This window comes from Myxocyprinus asiaticus, chromosome 12, assembly GCF_019703515.2.
Source record: "Myxocyprinus asiaticus isolate MX2 ecotype Aquarium Trade chromosome 12, UBuf_Myxa_2, whole genome shotgun sequence".
Classification (NCBI taxonomy): domain Eukaryota; kingdom Metazoa; phylum Chordata; class Actinopteri; order Cypriniformes; family Catostomidae; genus Myxocyprinus; species Myxocyprinus asiaticus.
Genome location: NC_059355.1, coordinates 23,038,608 through 23,055,293, shown reverse-complemented (window position 1 = coordinate 23,055,293; position 16,686 = coordinate 23,038,608). Strand labels below are relative to the sequence as shown.

The 16,686-nt window shown below is 37.8% G+C and overlaps 1 protein-coding gene across 1 annotated transcript in view; it reads left to right on the top strand.

The window, feature by feature from the left end:
• Positions 1 to 13,056, top strand: part of LOC127449629 (serine/threonine-protein kinase N2-like) — an 87,829-nt gene extending 74,773 nt beyond the window's left edge. The window contains exons 12-22 of the mRNA XM_051713151.1: positions 4,750 to 4,876; positions 5,193 to 5,320; positions 5,410 to 5,485; positions 7,218 to 7,309; positions 7,886 to 8,062; positions 8,163 to 8,225; positions 8,314 to 8,390; positions 9,024 to 9,166; positions 9,966 to 10,073; positions 10,240 to 10,320; positions 11,691 to 13,056. Of these exons, the coding sequence (XP_051569111.1) occupies positions 4,750 to 4,876; positions 5,193 to 5,320; positions 5,410 to 5,485; positions 7,218 to 7,309; positions 7,886 to 8,062; positions 8,163 to 8,225; positions 8,314 to 8,390; positions 9,024 to 9,166; positions 9,966 to 10,073; positions 10,240 to 10,320; positions 11,691 to 11,894 (1,276 nt within the window). The 3' untranslated portion in view covers positions 11,895 to 13,056. The remainder of the gene's footprint in view (positions 1 to 4,749; positions 4,877 to 5,192; positions 5,321 to 5,409; positions 5,486 to 7,217; positions 7,310 to 7,885; positions 8,063 to 8,162; positions 8,226 to 8,313; positions 8,391 to 9,023; positions 9,167 to 9,965; positions 10,074 to 10,239; positions 10,321 to 11,690) is intronic.
• Positions 13,057 to 16,686: the final 3,630 nt, after the last annotated feature.

Here is a 16,686-nt window from a genome sequence, read left to right as displayed (position 1 = left end):
AACCCATTCAAGAGAATGTCGTGATCTGTCGTATCGAAGGCAGCACTAAGATCTAAAAGCACTAAAAGAGAAATGCAGCCATGATCAGATGATAAGAGCAAGTCATTTGTAACTCTGATAAGTGCAGTCTCTGTACTGTGATGGGCCTAAATCCTGACTGAAATTATTCATATATACCATTTCTCTGTGGAAATGAACATATTTGGGAGGACACTACCGTTTCTAGTATTTGTGACATAAATGGTAGATTTGAAATCGGTCTGTAATTAGCCAATTCTCCAGGATCAAGCTGTGGCTTCTTAATAAAAGGTTTGATAACTGCCATTTTAAAGTTTTTTGGGACATGTCCTAAGGATAGCGAGGAGTTAATAATATTAAGGAGAGGTTCTGAGATTACAGGGAATACCTCTTTTAAGGGCTTAGTTGGTATTGGATCTAACATGTTATGGCTTTTGATTTTTAGATAAGTTTTATTAGCTCTTCATGACCTATGACAGTGGAGGATTGAAGTTGCTCATGAGGAAAATTATGAGACACTGTTTTCTGGGGTGCTGTGAAAATGTGCATAGTTTGCATAGTTCCAGTTTTATTTCTGATTATTTCAATTTTATCAGTAAAGAAATTCATGAAGTCATTACTATTGTGCTGCGATGGAATATCTGGTTCAGTCGATGCTTTATTCCTAACCAATTTAGCCACAGTACTGAATAAACACCTAGGATTGTTGTGGTTATTTTTTGAGTTTGCTAAAATATGCTGAACTGGCAGCTTTTAGTGCCTGTCTGTAGATACAGACACTATCCTTCCATGCACCGCAAAATACCTCTAATTTTGTATTCTTCCACTTGTGCTCCATTTTCCGAGCTGCTCTCTTGAGAGCATGAGTGTGATCATTGCAGAACGGTGCAGGGCTTTTTTCTTTAATTTTCTTTAATCTAAGGGAGGCGACACTATCAAGAGTGCTAGAGAAGACTGTATTTATATTTTCTTATATTACATCAAGTTCTAATAGACTTTTTGTTTTACTGAGTATGTGAGACAATTCTGGAAGATTATTAGTGAAGCTATCTTTAGTGGTCGAAAGAATAGTTCTACCTGAATGATAGCATGGTGTAGATTGTGACATTAGCTGATTGCAGCAAACAAGAGACGAGGTAATGATCTGAGATTATCAACATCAACTCCATATGACAGAATTAAATCTAGTGTATGATTATGGCGATGAGTTGGTCCTGTCACATATTGTCTGACTTCAAGAGAGTTGAGAATATCTATAAATGCTAATCCCAGTGTGTCATTTTTATTATCTATGTGAATGTTGAAATCACCAACAATTAAATCTCTATCTACATTAACTATCAGAGTACGGCCCGGGTGATCTATATACTGTAGCAACGGCTAAAGAGGACAGAGATTTTTTTTATTTATATCCGATGGTGTCATATTAAGCATTATTAGTTCAAAACACTTAAACTTATATCCTGTCCTCTGAGTAACACCAAAATCTTCACTGTAAATTGTTGCAACACCTCCTCCTTGACACTTCAGACAAGGCTCATTTTTATAACAATAACCTAGGGGAGTAGATTCATTTAAACTAATATATTCATCCGGTTTAAGCCAGGTTTCGGTCAAACAGAGCGCATCCTTGATCTGTAATAATTTAATTTACAATTAGTGCTTTGGTAGAAAGAGATCTAATGTTTAGTAGCCCTACCTTTTATATGTTTATCTTCAAAATATTTTTCATTTTTTTCAAGTTTGACATTAATCAAATTTTTTCTAAATTATTTAGTGAGTTTTGTGTTTGGTAGTTCAGGGAACATACACTATAGTCTCTGTATGATATCTAGTTGATACAGTCTATGTGTTGTAGTTTATGTGATCTGTGTGACATCTCAAGCCAGCTAGCAGACATTCAGATTAACCAGTTTGTCTACTTCCTGACCTGGGCCCCAGTTAGACAAATACTATCACTATTAAAGCTAAGAGCCAAATTACTGGAAGGATGGAGTCCGTCTCTATTTAGCAGGTCAGGTCTACCCCAAAAACGCTTCCAGTTGTCTATAAATCCTATGCTATTCTCCAGACACTACTTAGACATCCAGCCATTCAGTGACACAAATCTACTGTAAACCTAGTCACCATGACAAGTAGGGAGGGGGCCAGAGCATATTTCAGTGTCTGACATAATTTTTGCAAGTTCACACACCTCTTTAACATTATATTTAGTGATCTCTGACTGGCGAAGCCAGACATCATTAGTGCCAACATGAATAACAGTTTTAGAAAATCTGCATTTAGCATTATCCAGCACTTGTAAATTTGATCTGATGTCAGATGCCCAAGCCCCCGAAATGCATTTAACAATAGTGGCTGGAGTCTCTATTTCCAAGTTCCTTAAAATAGAATCACCAATTATAAAGGCTCATTCATCATGATTCTCAGTAGGTGCATCACTAAGTGGGGAGAATCGAATGGAAACCCTAACAGGAGCGGGTGAGTGGTGTCACTTTGCTGAGCAAGTATGCCGCTGAGACGTCACCCAAACACCCTGCTGCTGGGGCTCTACAGTCAGAACCAAAGTGTGTGTGTTGCTCGCTGTTCTACCCACATCAGAAACAGTATCTGTCAGCATCTCTTTCTCACTGACCTCCACTAGCGTTTGGATGCGTGCCTCTAACTCATTAACCTTCTCCATCAGCCTGACTGATTCCTTACATTTATCACATGTATATCCCTCACTGCTGATGGAAGAAGCTATAGTAAACATGTGGCATGCTATGCAGGAAGAAACAACATGAGCGGATGCCATGACTTACCACAATTGTTGTTGTTGTTACGCCAGGTTCACACATCCTTTGTGAGCGTGGCGAGCGGGCGGTCGCATTGGACATTCACTCTTCCACGAGAAACAGCAGCGCCTCTGCGCAGGAAATAAAGTTATTTATGGGGTCCTATACCAGCTTTTTTCTTTAATAAGGTCGTAATAAGCTGAAGTTATTGCTGCTTCAAGGACAACAGTAGGCAGTCATGTGCACTTCATCTTTATCAGCACACTTGGTTGTGATTGGTTAATGTTGTGTCTAACATGTACACCTATATACACAGAATGGCAAAAGGTCCAGCATTTTATTAACACTTTATTTTACTGAGTTTACTTGCATGCAGACATATAAATTGTAATGTACTATAGGTTCGGTTTGAATAATTTTGATTTGCTGTTGTGTCATTTCAGTAATCTCCTGATTATTTTAGTGTTTTACTGCACCCAGAGCTGCTGAGCTCAGCGTGAGCCACACAGCAAAAATGGGCTCAATGCCGAAACTATCCGCTCACTGCCGCATCTGGGACGCTTCACCTCACGACTCACACCTGCAGTGTAAACGGTGTCATCTGTTAATATGGGTGCCGAAACGAAAACGCGCCGCTCATGCCTTGCTCACGGAGGATGTGTCGTTATGGTTGTTCTTGAACAATGTTGTTCGAGTTGGTTCCTAATCAGCAGATGTTTGAGATTGATGCAGTAATCCATGTAAAACACAGTGAAGAAAATGAATGCACGCAGTTGAGACGCGAGATGTAGACAAGTGGAAAAAAGAAAAGAAAAAAATGAGAGAAACTGTGAGTGTGGTAAAATACACATAGCTGAAACAGTAGAAAAGCGGAATACCCTGAAGCACGCGGTAAAATGGCTAAAACGATGAACGTGAATAAGCAATGCTAAGAAGGCTAGCAAGCTATAAAGATATGAAGTCGTGCAGTGTGCCGGTGGGGGCGGCGCTGAGACTCTGGGATTAGGTGTGCATACCTTCATAGAAATTTTTTTTTTCGAATTTTAGAATGTGCCATGTCGTCCACCAGATGCGTCAGGTGTGCAACCTCGCTCCCCGCTACCCCCCAAAGCGTTCCGTTACGCTGAAGTATATTTGGGATCTGGGATAATACATTTTTGTGTCGCTCTTTATTGGAGTCTTTCTTATTTTACTTTGATTGTTACATTATGATAAGGGGTTATTGTTATTTATCCAACTAATTTGAATATCTGTCAGGTACCATTTTAAAGTGCATCCATTCATATATCACTATGAAATGTGTCTGATCAGGGACTGGTGGACATAACGCAGCCTAATTATACATGGGTTCTTTAACACATCCAAGACCCTCAGATAACCCATTAATTTGTTGATTATGTAAATTGCTTTTTTTTTTTTCACACCCTATAACTCGTTCTATATACTTCACACAGACTCTTTCCCTCACTAATCATCTGGTAGCAGAAAGCCCACTGAATGTTCTGCAGTCTATCTTCAATAAACAATGACTAATATGTCTGTAAAACATAATTGGTTTTCTATATTTAGATATTGAGGTGACACCACAGTCCTCATCCTGAGTACATAATTTCTGGGGAACACTTTACAATAAGGTTCCATTCGTTAATATTAGTTAATGCATTAGGTATCATGAACAAACATTTAACAATAAATGTTTTCAAGCATTTATTAATCTTTGTTATTGTAAGGTAATAGAAATACAATTGTTCATTGTTAGTTCATGTTAGTTCATAGTGCATTAACTAATGTTAACAAATACAACTTCTGGTTTTAAAAATGTATTTGTATATGTTGAAATTAACATTAACTAATATTAATAAATGCTTAACAAATATTGTTCATTGTTAGTTAATGTTAACAGAAGGAACCTTATTGCAAAGTGTTACCAAATGCTGTAAATTTTCTCCCTCAGTGACCCTACTGTGACCAAATTAGACTTTGACAAAGGAGCCACCCCTCCCTCAAAACGACACACTCTTTCTGTGGAGATAGATGAAACCGCATCATCGGATAAGATCACAGATGGAAAAGAGGTGCAGGTAAAGGAGAAGTGGATAGGGGGTAGTTCACTCAAAATGGAAAATTCTGTCATCATTTACCCACCCTCTTTTTTTTCTTCCATGAAAGACAAAAGGAAATGTTAGGCAGAATGTTAGCTTCGGTCACCATTCACTTTCATTGCATATTTTTTCTGTACAATGAAATCGAATAAATATTGACTGTTTAACATCTCTTTTTGTGTTCCATAGAAGTCATTCTGGGTGAGTAAATGATGACCGTTTTCATTTAAGTGTGATTTATAAGGGGAGTTCTCTGTAGTGGTTTGGAATGACTTTAAGTGCCTCTCACTTTCAGGATGCCCTAGCGACTTTTGACTTCCTGAACAACACAGTAGCTAAACCAGATTTTAACAGTCTGGCAGAAAATGAGTCTGAGCAGCCTGACCTGGAACTGACTACAGTGCAACAGCAAGCTGAAATAAGGTACTTTGTTCCCCATTATGCGATGGCCACACATAAACATGCATACATTAGTGATAGTCAAATGCTTACAATGTGTCTCATGCCTTTAGGGAAGAAGAGGAAGTTCAATTCAGCTTGACAGACTTCAAATGTGTTGCTGTTCTGGGGCGTGGCCACTTCGGAAAGGTAAATTTTGTGCTTTCACGCTAGAGCAATAAAGACATTGCCCAAAAATATGGGTATTGTTGCAGTAAGTGCTGCAAATGCGCCATAAATTAAATTACCAATTTGGTAGTGGATAGTATTGCGGATGATCTGTACTTACTGTAGAAAATTAGCTTTTTGGCCTACTAACCATTTTATTAATCCAATTCAAATATGCAAAATTACAGTTCACATTTAGATATAATACATCTATGAAATTAAAGAAACATGCAAAAGACTTATAAAATAATCTGCATTCCCTGGCCTTGAAAGTGGTCTTGGATCTCATCACTTTATTTTTTATTTATTTTTTGCTATTCAGCTATTACCCCAATATCATTGTGTTACATTAACTTTTTGTAGTAACATATGCAGCCACCAATATTTGGCATTACGCAATGTGAAAATAAAGTTAATCGTTTGTTTATAGTGTTCCCTTTGAAGACAAAATTCTTAACTGCTGAAATGAAGAGTATGGGAACTCCTTGCGTGCATGTTACATGAAAAGAACTCTGTGTGAGCTGCATAGAGCCACTGAATATCAAAACAAACTGCGAACCAGACATGCACATGGATGGCTTTTCTGTTCTTTATGATATAATCAAATGCGTTTCGTCAAACATACATCATTGCTTCTCATTCAGAGATTTCTTGCAGGTCGCCCCCACAGTGGCTGGCAGATGAGTAAAATTACTGATGTCTGCAGGAGCAGCAGTTGCATTGTTTCAATCGCTCTTTGATTACACTATGTAACACAATTTTTGTTCCTGTGTAGTAAGTGTTATTTCCTAATTGCTTATGCCTCAAAAGTATGAAAATGGCTATTATTCCCCACAAACTTTACTTTTGTGACCAGGACCGTGATATTTTGAAATGTACCTATTTCCAATGAGAAAATGGGTAAATTTGTGTCTTTTCGTTCACAAAGTCAGAAAAAAACAACATATGTATCAAATATCCTTCTTTATCTGTGGTCCGACGAAGACACCGGCTTTGACCTTTGCCTCAGACAGCTTAGGGAAGAAGTATTGAAGGTACTTGAAGGCTGCCGTCTCATCTACATCTCTGACAGATTGTTTCATAAGGCCCAATTTGATGTGCAGTGGTGGTATCAGCACCTTCCGGGGGTCCACCAGTGGCTCCCACTTGACGTTGTTCCTCCCCACAGAGAACTCAGTCTGCTGTGGCCAGTCCCGCCTGTGGTAGTGCACCTTGGTGTCCCTGCTGTCCCAAAGGCAAATATAGCAGGGAAGCTTGGTAAAACCGCCTTGGAGACCCATCAGAAATGCCACCATTTTTAAGTCTCCTATGATCTCCCAGCCATACTCATCATACTTCAAGGCATCCAGCAAGGTCTTGATGCTGTTGTAATCCTCTTTGAGGTGCACCGAGTGAGCCAGGAGGAAGAGATGGGTACTTGTTACCATTATGGACCAGCACGGCTTTGAATACTTTAGTATAAATACATGTTAATTTGGATTCATATGTTTTTTTTCTGACTTTATGTGAACGAAAAGACACAAATTTGCCCGTTTTCTCATTGGAAATAGGTACGTTTCAAAATATCACTGTCCTGGTCACAAAAGCAAAGTTTGTGGGGAATAATAGCCATTTTCTATACTTTTGAGGCATAAGCAATTAGGAAATAACACTTACTACCCAGGAACAAAACAAAAAATAAAAAACATTTTATTGTTTAAATCTCTTCAAACAGGTTTTACTTGCTGAGTACAAGACAACTGGAGAAATGTTTGCCATTAAAGCTTTGAAGAAAGGTGACATCGTCGCCAGGGATGAAGTTGACAGGTAAAGACTATAAATGTGCTTTTTTTTATTCAAATAAATGAACAGTTTCATCCTAAAGGGATAGTGCACCAAATAAATTCTCCCCGTTCTGTTGTCCAAACCTTTATGACTTTGTTTCTTCCATGAAGAATGGGGATGTTAGGCAGAATGTTCAGCCTCAGTCACCATTTACTTTCATTGCATCATTTTTATTTTTTTTTTCTTTCATAAAATGAAAGCAAATGGTGACAGAGGCTGAACATTCTGCCTAACTTCTCTATTTGTGTTCTTTTGAAGAAATTCAAAAGGGTTTGGAACAATATGAGGGTGAGTAAATGCTGACAGTTTTCTTTTTTGAACTACCCCTTTAAAGGCAATTATAAAAGCATCTGTAATCATATACAGTGGGGACTGTAATATTCTGCTATTGTTTTACTTTTGTTATTAAGAGTAAAAAGGTGTCAGAGATTTTTCAAATAATTTCCTGCCATATCTATCTAATAAAACCCTAAATAAAATAAAAGGATCCTCCTTCTTATATAACCTTTATACACCATATATAACATTTATATATTAACCACTAAAATGTATCTACAGCCTCATGTGTGAGAAGAGGATCTTTGAGACTGTGAACAGCGTTAGGCACCCGTTCCTGGTGAATCTCTTCGCTTGTTTCCAGACCAAGGAGCATGTGTGTTTCGTCATGGAGTATGCGGCAGGAGGAGACCTGATGATGCACATTCATGCAGATGTGTTCAATGAACCGCGTGCAGTGTGAGTGACTGAATTTAGGTGACTGTTGCTACTAAATAAAATACATGGCTAAAAACATGTGGATTTCATTCTGAAATGTTTCATTTCTGTTCCCTCGTAGTTTCTATGCTGCTTGTGTTGTCTCTGGGCTACAGTTTCTGCATGACCATAAAATTGTATACAGGTGAGTGTCAGAGCTGTAAGCAGAAACAGGAGACTATATGGAAGTTTTATAAACCAGCCATGTGACTGTCATGATCATTCTTCTGCAGGGATTTGAAGCTAGACAATCTTTTGCTTGATAATGAGGGATATGTTAAGATTGCTGATTTTGGTCTCTGCAAAGAAGGTGGGAAACTCGTTGTATTTATACTGTGTGTGTGTTTGTGTGTGTGTGTGTGTACACTACCGGTCAAAAGTTTAGGGTCACTTACTCGTTCTTTATTATTATTATTTTTCACATTTAAGGATAATAGTAAAGTCATCAAAACTATGGAAGAACTATAGGAATTGTGTTGTGACTAAAAAAAATCAATAAAAATAAAATAAAAACTGTGTTATATTTTAGCATCTTCAAAGTAGCCACCCTTTGCATAGATTTTGCAGACATGTACTCTTGACATTTTCTCAACCAACTTCTTGAGGTATCACCCTGGGATGCTTTTTAAACAGTATTGAAGGAGTTCCCATCAGTACTGGACACTTATTAGCTGCTTTTCTTTATTATTCGGTCCAAGCCATCCATTTCAAAAATATGTTGGCACAATTATATTTTTGTCTACAAAAATAATTTCAAACATTTAAGCATATGCCTTCAAATCAAAAGGTTTTTAAGATCATGAGAAACATTTCAGTCAAGTGACTCCAAAATTTTGAACGGCAGTTTATGTATGTATATGGTCTCACTGGTGTTAATTTCTTGAATTTTTTTGTTGTTTCCCAAATGCTATGAGTGTAACACGTTCCATCATTCCTCATTTAGGTATGGGCTTTAGAGATCGCACTAATACGTTCTGTGGCACTCCTGAGTTCTTAGCACCTGAAGTTTTAACCGAGACCTCATACACGCGAGCGGTGGACTGGTGGGGTCTGGGAGTTCTCATCTTTGAGATGCTGGTTGGAGAGGTATGATAAATGGATGGATGGACATTTATTTGATCCCGAACGGGAAATTTTATTACACTGTTTTTAATAAGGATTACAGTTTTGTGTAGCGTTCTGCAGCCACCAATAAACTATATAATTGACCATTGTCCCTACACTATGGTAGTTCTATGTCTCTTGTTGCAGTGCATGGTCTCTTTCTACTCACTCAGATCATTTCAACTCAAATCGACACTTCATGGCCATTTTATTTATTAAGTTGGTAATTAGTTGTGTAATATATGTAGGATTATGTACAGTCAGTTGGTCATTATCACAAAATCAGCCCCGTCAAGTTGATACAAGTTGTGGCTCAGGTGGTAGAGCGTGTTGTCCACTAATCGCAGGGTTAGTGGTTCGATTCCCGGCCCACATGACTCCACATGCCGAAGTGTCCTTGGGCAAGACACTGAACCCCAAGTTGCTCCCAATGGCAGGCTAGCGCCTTGCATGGCATCTCTGCTGTCATTTGTGTGAATGGGTGAATGAGACACAGTGTAAAGCGCTTTGTAGAACCGCTAAGGTTACAAAAGGTGCTATATAAGTGCAGACCATTTACCATAATGACAGGCTGACTGTACATTATCCCTTATTGACTAAAATTATTATTTTAATTAAATGTAATTAATATAATGATTGGTGAATAATACAAATTCTAAATGGATTATTATTAAAGTTGTAATTGTGATTTTGTAGTGTTCATGCTGAAAGTTCTTCAAATGTAAATCATTCAATTGGTGTTAGATCAGTGGAGATAGGACATTTCTCTTTGTGTTCACAGTCCCCGTTCCCTGGTGATGATGAAGAGGAGGTTTTTGACAGTATCGTTAACGATGAAGTTCGCTATCCAAGGTTCCTCTCCACAGAAGCCATTTCCATAATGAGAAGGGTATGTTTGGAAGCCTCATTTTATTGTTCTCAGATTGATATCCGGAAAATAAGAACCCATCTTTATTAGGGAAGGCAGTTCTCTTTTGTAATGGTAATTTTAAATTCTCAAATTAATTTACCAGCTTACGATTTTTAGAGCTTATAGCATTCTCTTTCCTTTGCAGTTGTTAAGGAGAAATCCAGAGCGACGTCTTGGTGCAGGGGAAAGAGATGCAGAGGAAGTGAAGAGGCATCCGTTTTTCAGAGTAAGTCTTTTTTTATTTTTTTTTTTATACCTTACTGGGTTTGTCGCAGTACCAACATTTCAAAAGTTAATACAGATATCAGTAAAATGTACGTTTTTGGATAATAATTTTGATACTAATATACATTACTATTATGCTATCGATTATAAATTACTTACAAAGTTAATATAAATAAATTAAATGAAAACAAGTATTTTTCAGTTAAGTGACAATGGCATGTTGCCTTCAAATTTTCAAAAGTTTTTAATTAAGTAAACATTGCTTTAATTCGATAAAGAGCAAAATGATAAATTACAAGAAATAGAACAATAATATTAACAACATTAATATTAATGACGTTACAGACAGCAACAAGTTTATTAGGCTGCATTTACATTGCAAAACCTAATACACAGATCTGATATTTGACACATTAGAATGGTTTTTGTATTTTTATTTTTTTGGTCCTCGTTTAATTTTACTTAAAACCGACTGTTAAAATTAAAGGAATAGTTCACCCAAGAATGAAAATTATCACATCATTTACTCACCCTCATGTCATCCCAGATGTTTATGACTCTTTCTTCTGCAGAACACAAAGATTTTTAGAAGAATATCTCCGCTCTGTATGTCCATACAATGTAAGTGAATGGGTGCCAAAAGTTTAACACTCCAAAAATCAGTCAGTATTAAAGTAATTATAAGACTTCAGTGGTTAAATTAATGTCTTCAGAAGTGATATGATAGGTATTTAAGTCCTTTTTTGATAGAAATTCTTCTCCCTGCCCAGTATGGGGTGATATGCATGAAGAATGTGAATCACCAAAAACACAAGAAGAATGTGAAAGTGAAGTGAAGATGGACTGAGCAGGGAGAAGGAATTAAATATTGATCTGATCCTCACCCACACCTATCAAATCTCTTCTGAAGACATTGATTTAACCACTGGTGTCTTATGGATTACTTCTGTGTTATGGAGCTACAAAGGTCTGGTCACCATTCACTTGCCACTGTATGGACCAAAAGAGCTGAGATATTCTTCTAAAAATCTTCATTTGAGTTCAGCAGAAGAAAGTCATACACATCTGGCATGGCATATGGGTGTGTAAATGATGAGAGAATTTTAATTTTTGGGTGAACTATTCTTTTAATAACTCGGCAAGGTGGGTATTCTGATGTTGAAATGCATTGCATTGAATTTGATTTGCAATCATATTACTGATATACACATGTGAGTGCTGGAAAGCAGCTGCACCGAGTACTCTGTGATACGATACAAGAGGGACTGGCATCAATAATTGTTTTTTGTTTTTTTCCTTTAGTATTTACTGTTTACATTCCTACACATCACCAATAAAATCTTTACCACACACTTCTTTATCCTCTCTCAGAATATGGATTGGGCTGCACTGCTGGCAAAGAAGATCCGGCCACCGTTCGTGCCAACCATCAAAGACCGTGAGGACGTTAGTAATTTTGATGACGAGTTCACCTCAGAGGCACCAATACTGACTCCACCTCGTGAGCCAAGGTTTCTAACTGTCAACGAGCAGGAGATGTTTGCAGACTTTGACTACATCGCTGACTGGTGTTAACCCAGATCAGCATAAACCCTGTTCACACATGCTCAACACTGTGAACCAGCTGAAAAACTAAGGGAACAACTCCCTCTCTTTAAGACACATTACAGAATAAAGTGCTTTCCCTCTTCTGTGCTCTTACCTGTGCCATTTAATAGATTGGCACTAACTTGCTTTAAGAAATGAGAATTACATTTTCAAGTCTTGGTAGCCCAGTGGGGCATCTTTTTGTCATCAGAGCACTAGGACACTGAATAGTAAGCATTACAAACTTCTGAGGATTTGACAGGATCAATGAAGTTCAGCTTCCCTCTCCATTTTCCACACTTTTGCAGGGAAGAACAATTTCGATTGTCATTTCTTCTTTTTTTAATACAAAAATGTGCCATTGCCACCAGATTTGGAGGGCAGACACAGGTGACCTAAAGAATTAAACCCAACCGAGACATCATATTACAAATTCTTTACTCTTAAGAGCAGCATTTTAAACAGAGGCTCAAGGACCCTCTCAAACCCTCTAAAATTATTTATTTTTGTCTTATTTTCCCTTCAAGGCCTTAAATTCTTTACAGGGCTTCCAAACAGTAACTATCAGTTACAGAAAACCTACCAAAGCATCCTGCCAAATGTTCTTCTACCCTTTGTGTATTAAATTTGATTTAAAAGACCATGGCCAAGAGCACAGATGGATGAACTTGAACTTTATAAAGGAAAATGAGAGAAAGCTGCAATAAACTGGTCTTTTGAGAATTTTCAGTTTCTCTTCCTTTCTATAAAAGCAACCTTGTACTCTAATCATTTAAATAAATGTAAGTTATAGTTTTATACTGTATTTTTAGAATATTAGCCTTTTGGATCTGCTGTATGCTATGACAATGGTTGTACACATATATATGAATTGTAAGATTAACATTTTGGAGAGGGCAGCTCAAAGTTGAGAGCAATTCTGAACTTTTCAAATGGAATGTAAAAATGTATATTCATGAAAACAAAACAAAAAAATTATATTTTTGGCATGTGGTTATGCCAATGCTGGCTGTATGTTTTATTAGTTTACATTTTTTAAAGGACATTCATAGTCGGACTGTTTCTGATCTGTGTAATTTTCAATGATTTCTCACAATTTAGCCATACTGTGGTTGTATATGTCAATATTAAATACCACCTTTGCTAGAAATTGTGTTTCATACTTGGGGGATGTGCAGCTTGAGAACTGTGATCACAGTCACTATTTCTAGCTTGTTTGACACATTTATTCCTACAGTGATCTCACTGTTCTCTCTGTGGACTCCTGCCATGAAGCAGTCATTTATCCATCAGAGGTAGCTTTTGATGGACTCCTGCCAACATTTCCACTTAGTATCATGAAACCTTCCTCAAATACATTCTGTACACCAACCTAGACCTGGTTTCTGTCTGTTCCTCTTGGTAAGCACTTCACAGATGAATGTTTATTCACCAAGCAAACTGAAGTCCACACACCCCCTACTTTCATCGGACTGCTTTGTATTGCTTGCAGGATGTCTGTTATGAGAAACAAACCGATTATGTTAGTACTTCTTACTATGGAGTTAGAATGGGACAAATGTGAGATTTTTCTATAGGTGAAAGATTATTGACATGTGGAGAGTACCTGTCTGGTCCAACTTGATGGTCTAGTTTTAGTACTCAGTTTTACAATATGTTTTAGTATCACTGTCAAATGAAAACCGGTCTAGAGGATTTACTAATAACCTCATTTTTCAATTTGCAGTGGATAAAGGCAGAAGGGAGTTTTAGTGTTTGAGTAATCCGACTGCTGAGGGAAAGAGGCATAAAGCTAATGTGCTGCATGATCGGCAGGTCTAACAGGTCCTGGGTGTGTACATGATAATACCAAATGAGTAACAAGGATTTCCCAACCTACTTTTGCCTCATCACTTACTATGAACTGTAATAATTCTCCTTCCCTCCTATCTGTGCTCATGATATTAGTTCACCCAAAAATGAAAATTCTCTCATTTATTCACCTCATGTCATCCCAGAAGTGTTTGGCTTGCTTGCTTCTGCAGAACACAAATGAAGATTTTTAGAAGAATATCTCAGCTCTGTAGGTCCATACAATGCTAGTGAATGGTGATCAAAACTTTGAAGCTCTAAAAAGGACATAAAGGCAGCATAAAGTTAATCCATACGACTCAAGAGGTTTAATCCATGTTTTCTGAAGTGAACCAATCGATTTTGGGTGAGAACAGACCAAAATATTACTCCTTTTCACTGAACATCTTGCCATTGCAAGGCCCGATCATGATTTCAAGCTCGATTATAGCGCTTGACGCGTGCGTTGAGCACTAGATGGTGCTAGCCAGTGTAATCAAGCTTGAAATCATGATTGCCAAGAACACCGCTGATGTCCAGGTTTATAGTGAAAAAGGAGTTACATTGTGGTCTGTTCTCGCCCAAAACCAATTGGATCGCTTCAGAAGACATGGCTTTAACCACTGGAGTATTATGGATTACCCTTTATGTCCTTTTTAGAGCTTCAAAGTTTTGGTCACCATTTACTTGGATTGTATAGACATACAGAGCTGAGAAATTCTTATAAGAAAAATGTGTTCTGCAAAGGAAAGAAAGTCATTCACGTCTGGGATGGCATGAGGTGAGTACATGAGATAATTTTTGGTTTTGGATGAACTATTCCTTCAGGGCAGTGTGTTTAAACAGCCACCACTGCACAGTATCATAAACACCTCAAATACTTCTACTGGGGGGTGGTTCTTAAAGGCAATCTCCCTTTTTGTGCAAAATGGTGTATATGTGAAACAATACCATGAACCTATGACTGCTCTTTGCGGGTATAAATGTATGTGGAAGCCTGTTTGTGGTCCAGGGTAAAACATTAGTTGCTGCCAAATAACAATAATGATAATCTGATCTTACTCTCTGACTGTCAGTGACCAGACAGTCTCTTGGGAAACTGTCATGGAAATAGTAGGCTACATGGTCTCCTGGGGAAATTTGGGACATGGGATAGATTTACAGACAGGAAGAGGAAAGGGAAGCTGGGGAAAAAGGTTGGAGAGGACCGGCTCTGCCCTTCAGTTTTGGCGCTTTAGAGAATCCCATCTATTAACTGCAGACAGGAAGTGAGCAGAAATATAGAGTGAATTAGGGGTGGCACTGATAAAGTTTAAATTAGTGAGCAGTACTGATGTATTGTTTACCATTTGTGTAGATTTATATAAGGTTTCAGCAGCCTAATTGTGCATTAGAACACTATATTTTGGCTCCTTAATTGAATGCCCCTTTTGCTGGTTCTCAATCACATAAAGGAAGACAAGCTTTGGACACCTTGAATACACTCATGCCACTATTTTAGATAATGGTTTTATGTCTCATTTACCTTATTATTCATTTTACATCTCTGTCTCTATTGTAAAAGTATCCCAGTACAATTTTGCATTTGCACCTTATTGTGACAACTTTATATACACCTAAACTGATTATGAGATAAATCAACTGCTCTAGAAAATGCACAAGTCTATTGTCTGAGCCCAAGATTGTGTGTTCGATCATTTCTATGCATACATGTTAGCAAACGTTTCAGATCTTTAACTTCTCACTAAACATTTGCTGCCAGCTGAAAAAATGCAAAATTCAAATGAAAAAAGAAGAGGCCAAATTTAAATCAAATGTCTAATAATAATCATGCATGATTAGAACGTAACGTTACACATTTTTTACAGAATTTTTTTCAGGTTGAATGATGCCACCATGAGGTTGATCAATGATATTGTTAAAAACAATTTCAACTTCAGAAAACGTGCACACAACTCTGGTGCTTTTGCCTGTCGTTTTGTTAACTTTAGTCAAGAGAAATCATGCTTATGTTTCAGTGATGTTTACTTTTTTGGACTTTTGCCTATTCTGTTGACTGTATGGAGTGACTGGGCATTGTTGGAAAGTGGGGGAATGGGACCCCAAAGGCTGGACTCACATCTACTTCAGTACCGTGGTTCAACATGTCAGAAGGATATGGTTTAACTTCTGCAGTACAGCTCCGATTTGAGTTAAATATCTTTATATTACTGTAACAATTGTGAATCACTGAAAAACAAACACACGGGCTAAATTATTTTTGCCTGGTATACTGTATCTGTATGCTAGTAGGGTCACAGTTATTGTACTACTTGGCACAGTAGTGAACCTTCCCAGAAGTGGCCGACCTTCCAAAATTCCTTCTAGAACACAGCGACGACTCATCCAGTAAGTCACAAAAAAGCCAAGGACAACATCCAAGGAACTGTAGCCCTCTCTTGCATCAATAAATGTCAATGTTCATGACTCCACTATTAGAAAGTCACTGGCCAAAAATGGCATCCATGGAACAGTGGCAAGGCGAATACCACTGCTAAGCCAGAACAATATTAAGGCTTGTCTGAATTTTGCCAAAACACACCTTGATGATCCTCAAACATTTTGGGAGAATGCTTTGTGGACTGATGAGTCGAAAGTGGAACCGTTTGGAAGAAGGGTCTCGATACATCTGGCGTAAATCAAACACAGAATTCCACAAAAAGAACATCATACCTATGGTCAAGCATGGTGGCGGTAATATGATGGTATGGGGATGCTTTGCTGCTTCAGGGCTAGGGTGACTTGCAATAATTGAGGAAAACACGAATTCTGCTCTCTACCAGAAAATCCTAAAGGAGAACATCCTGTCATAAGTCCGTGAGTTGAAGCTTAAGCGAAACTGGATTATGCAGCAAGACAATGATCAAAGCATAGGAGTAAGTCCACCTCTGAATGGCTCAAAAGAAGCCAA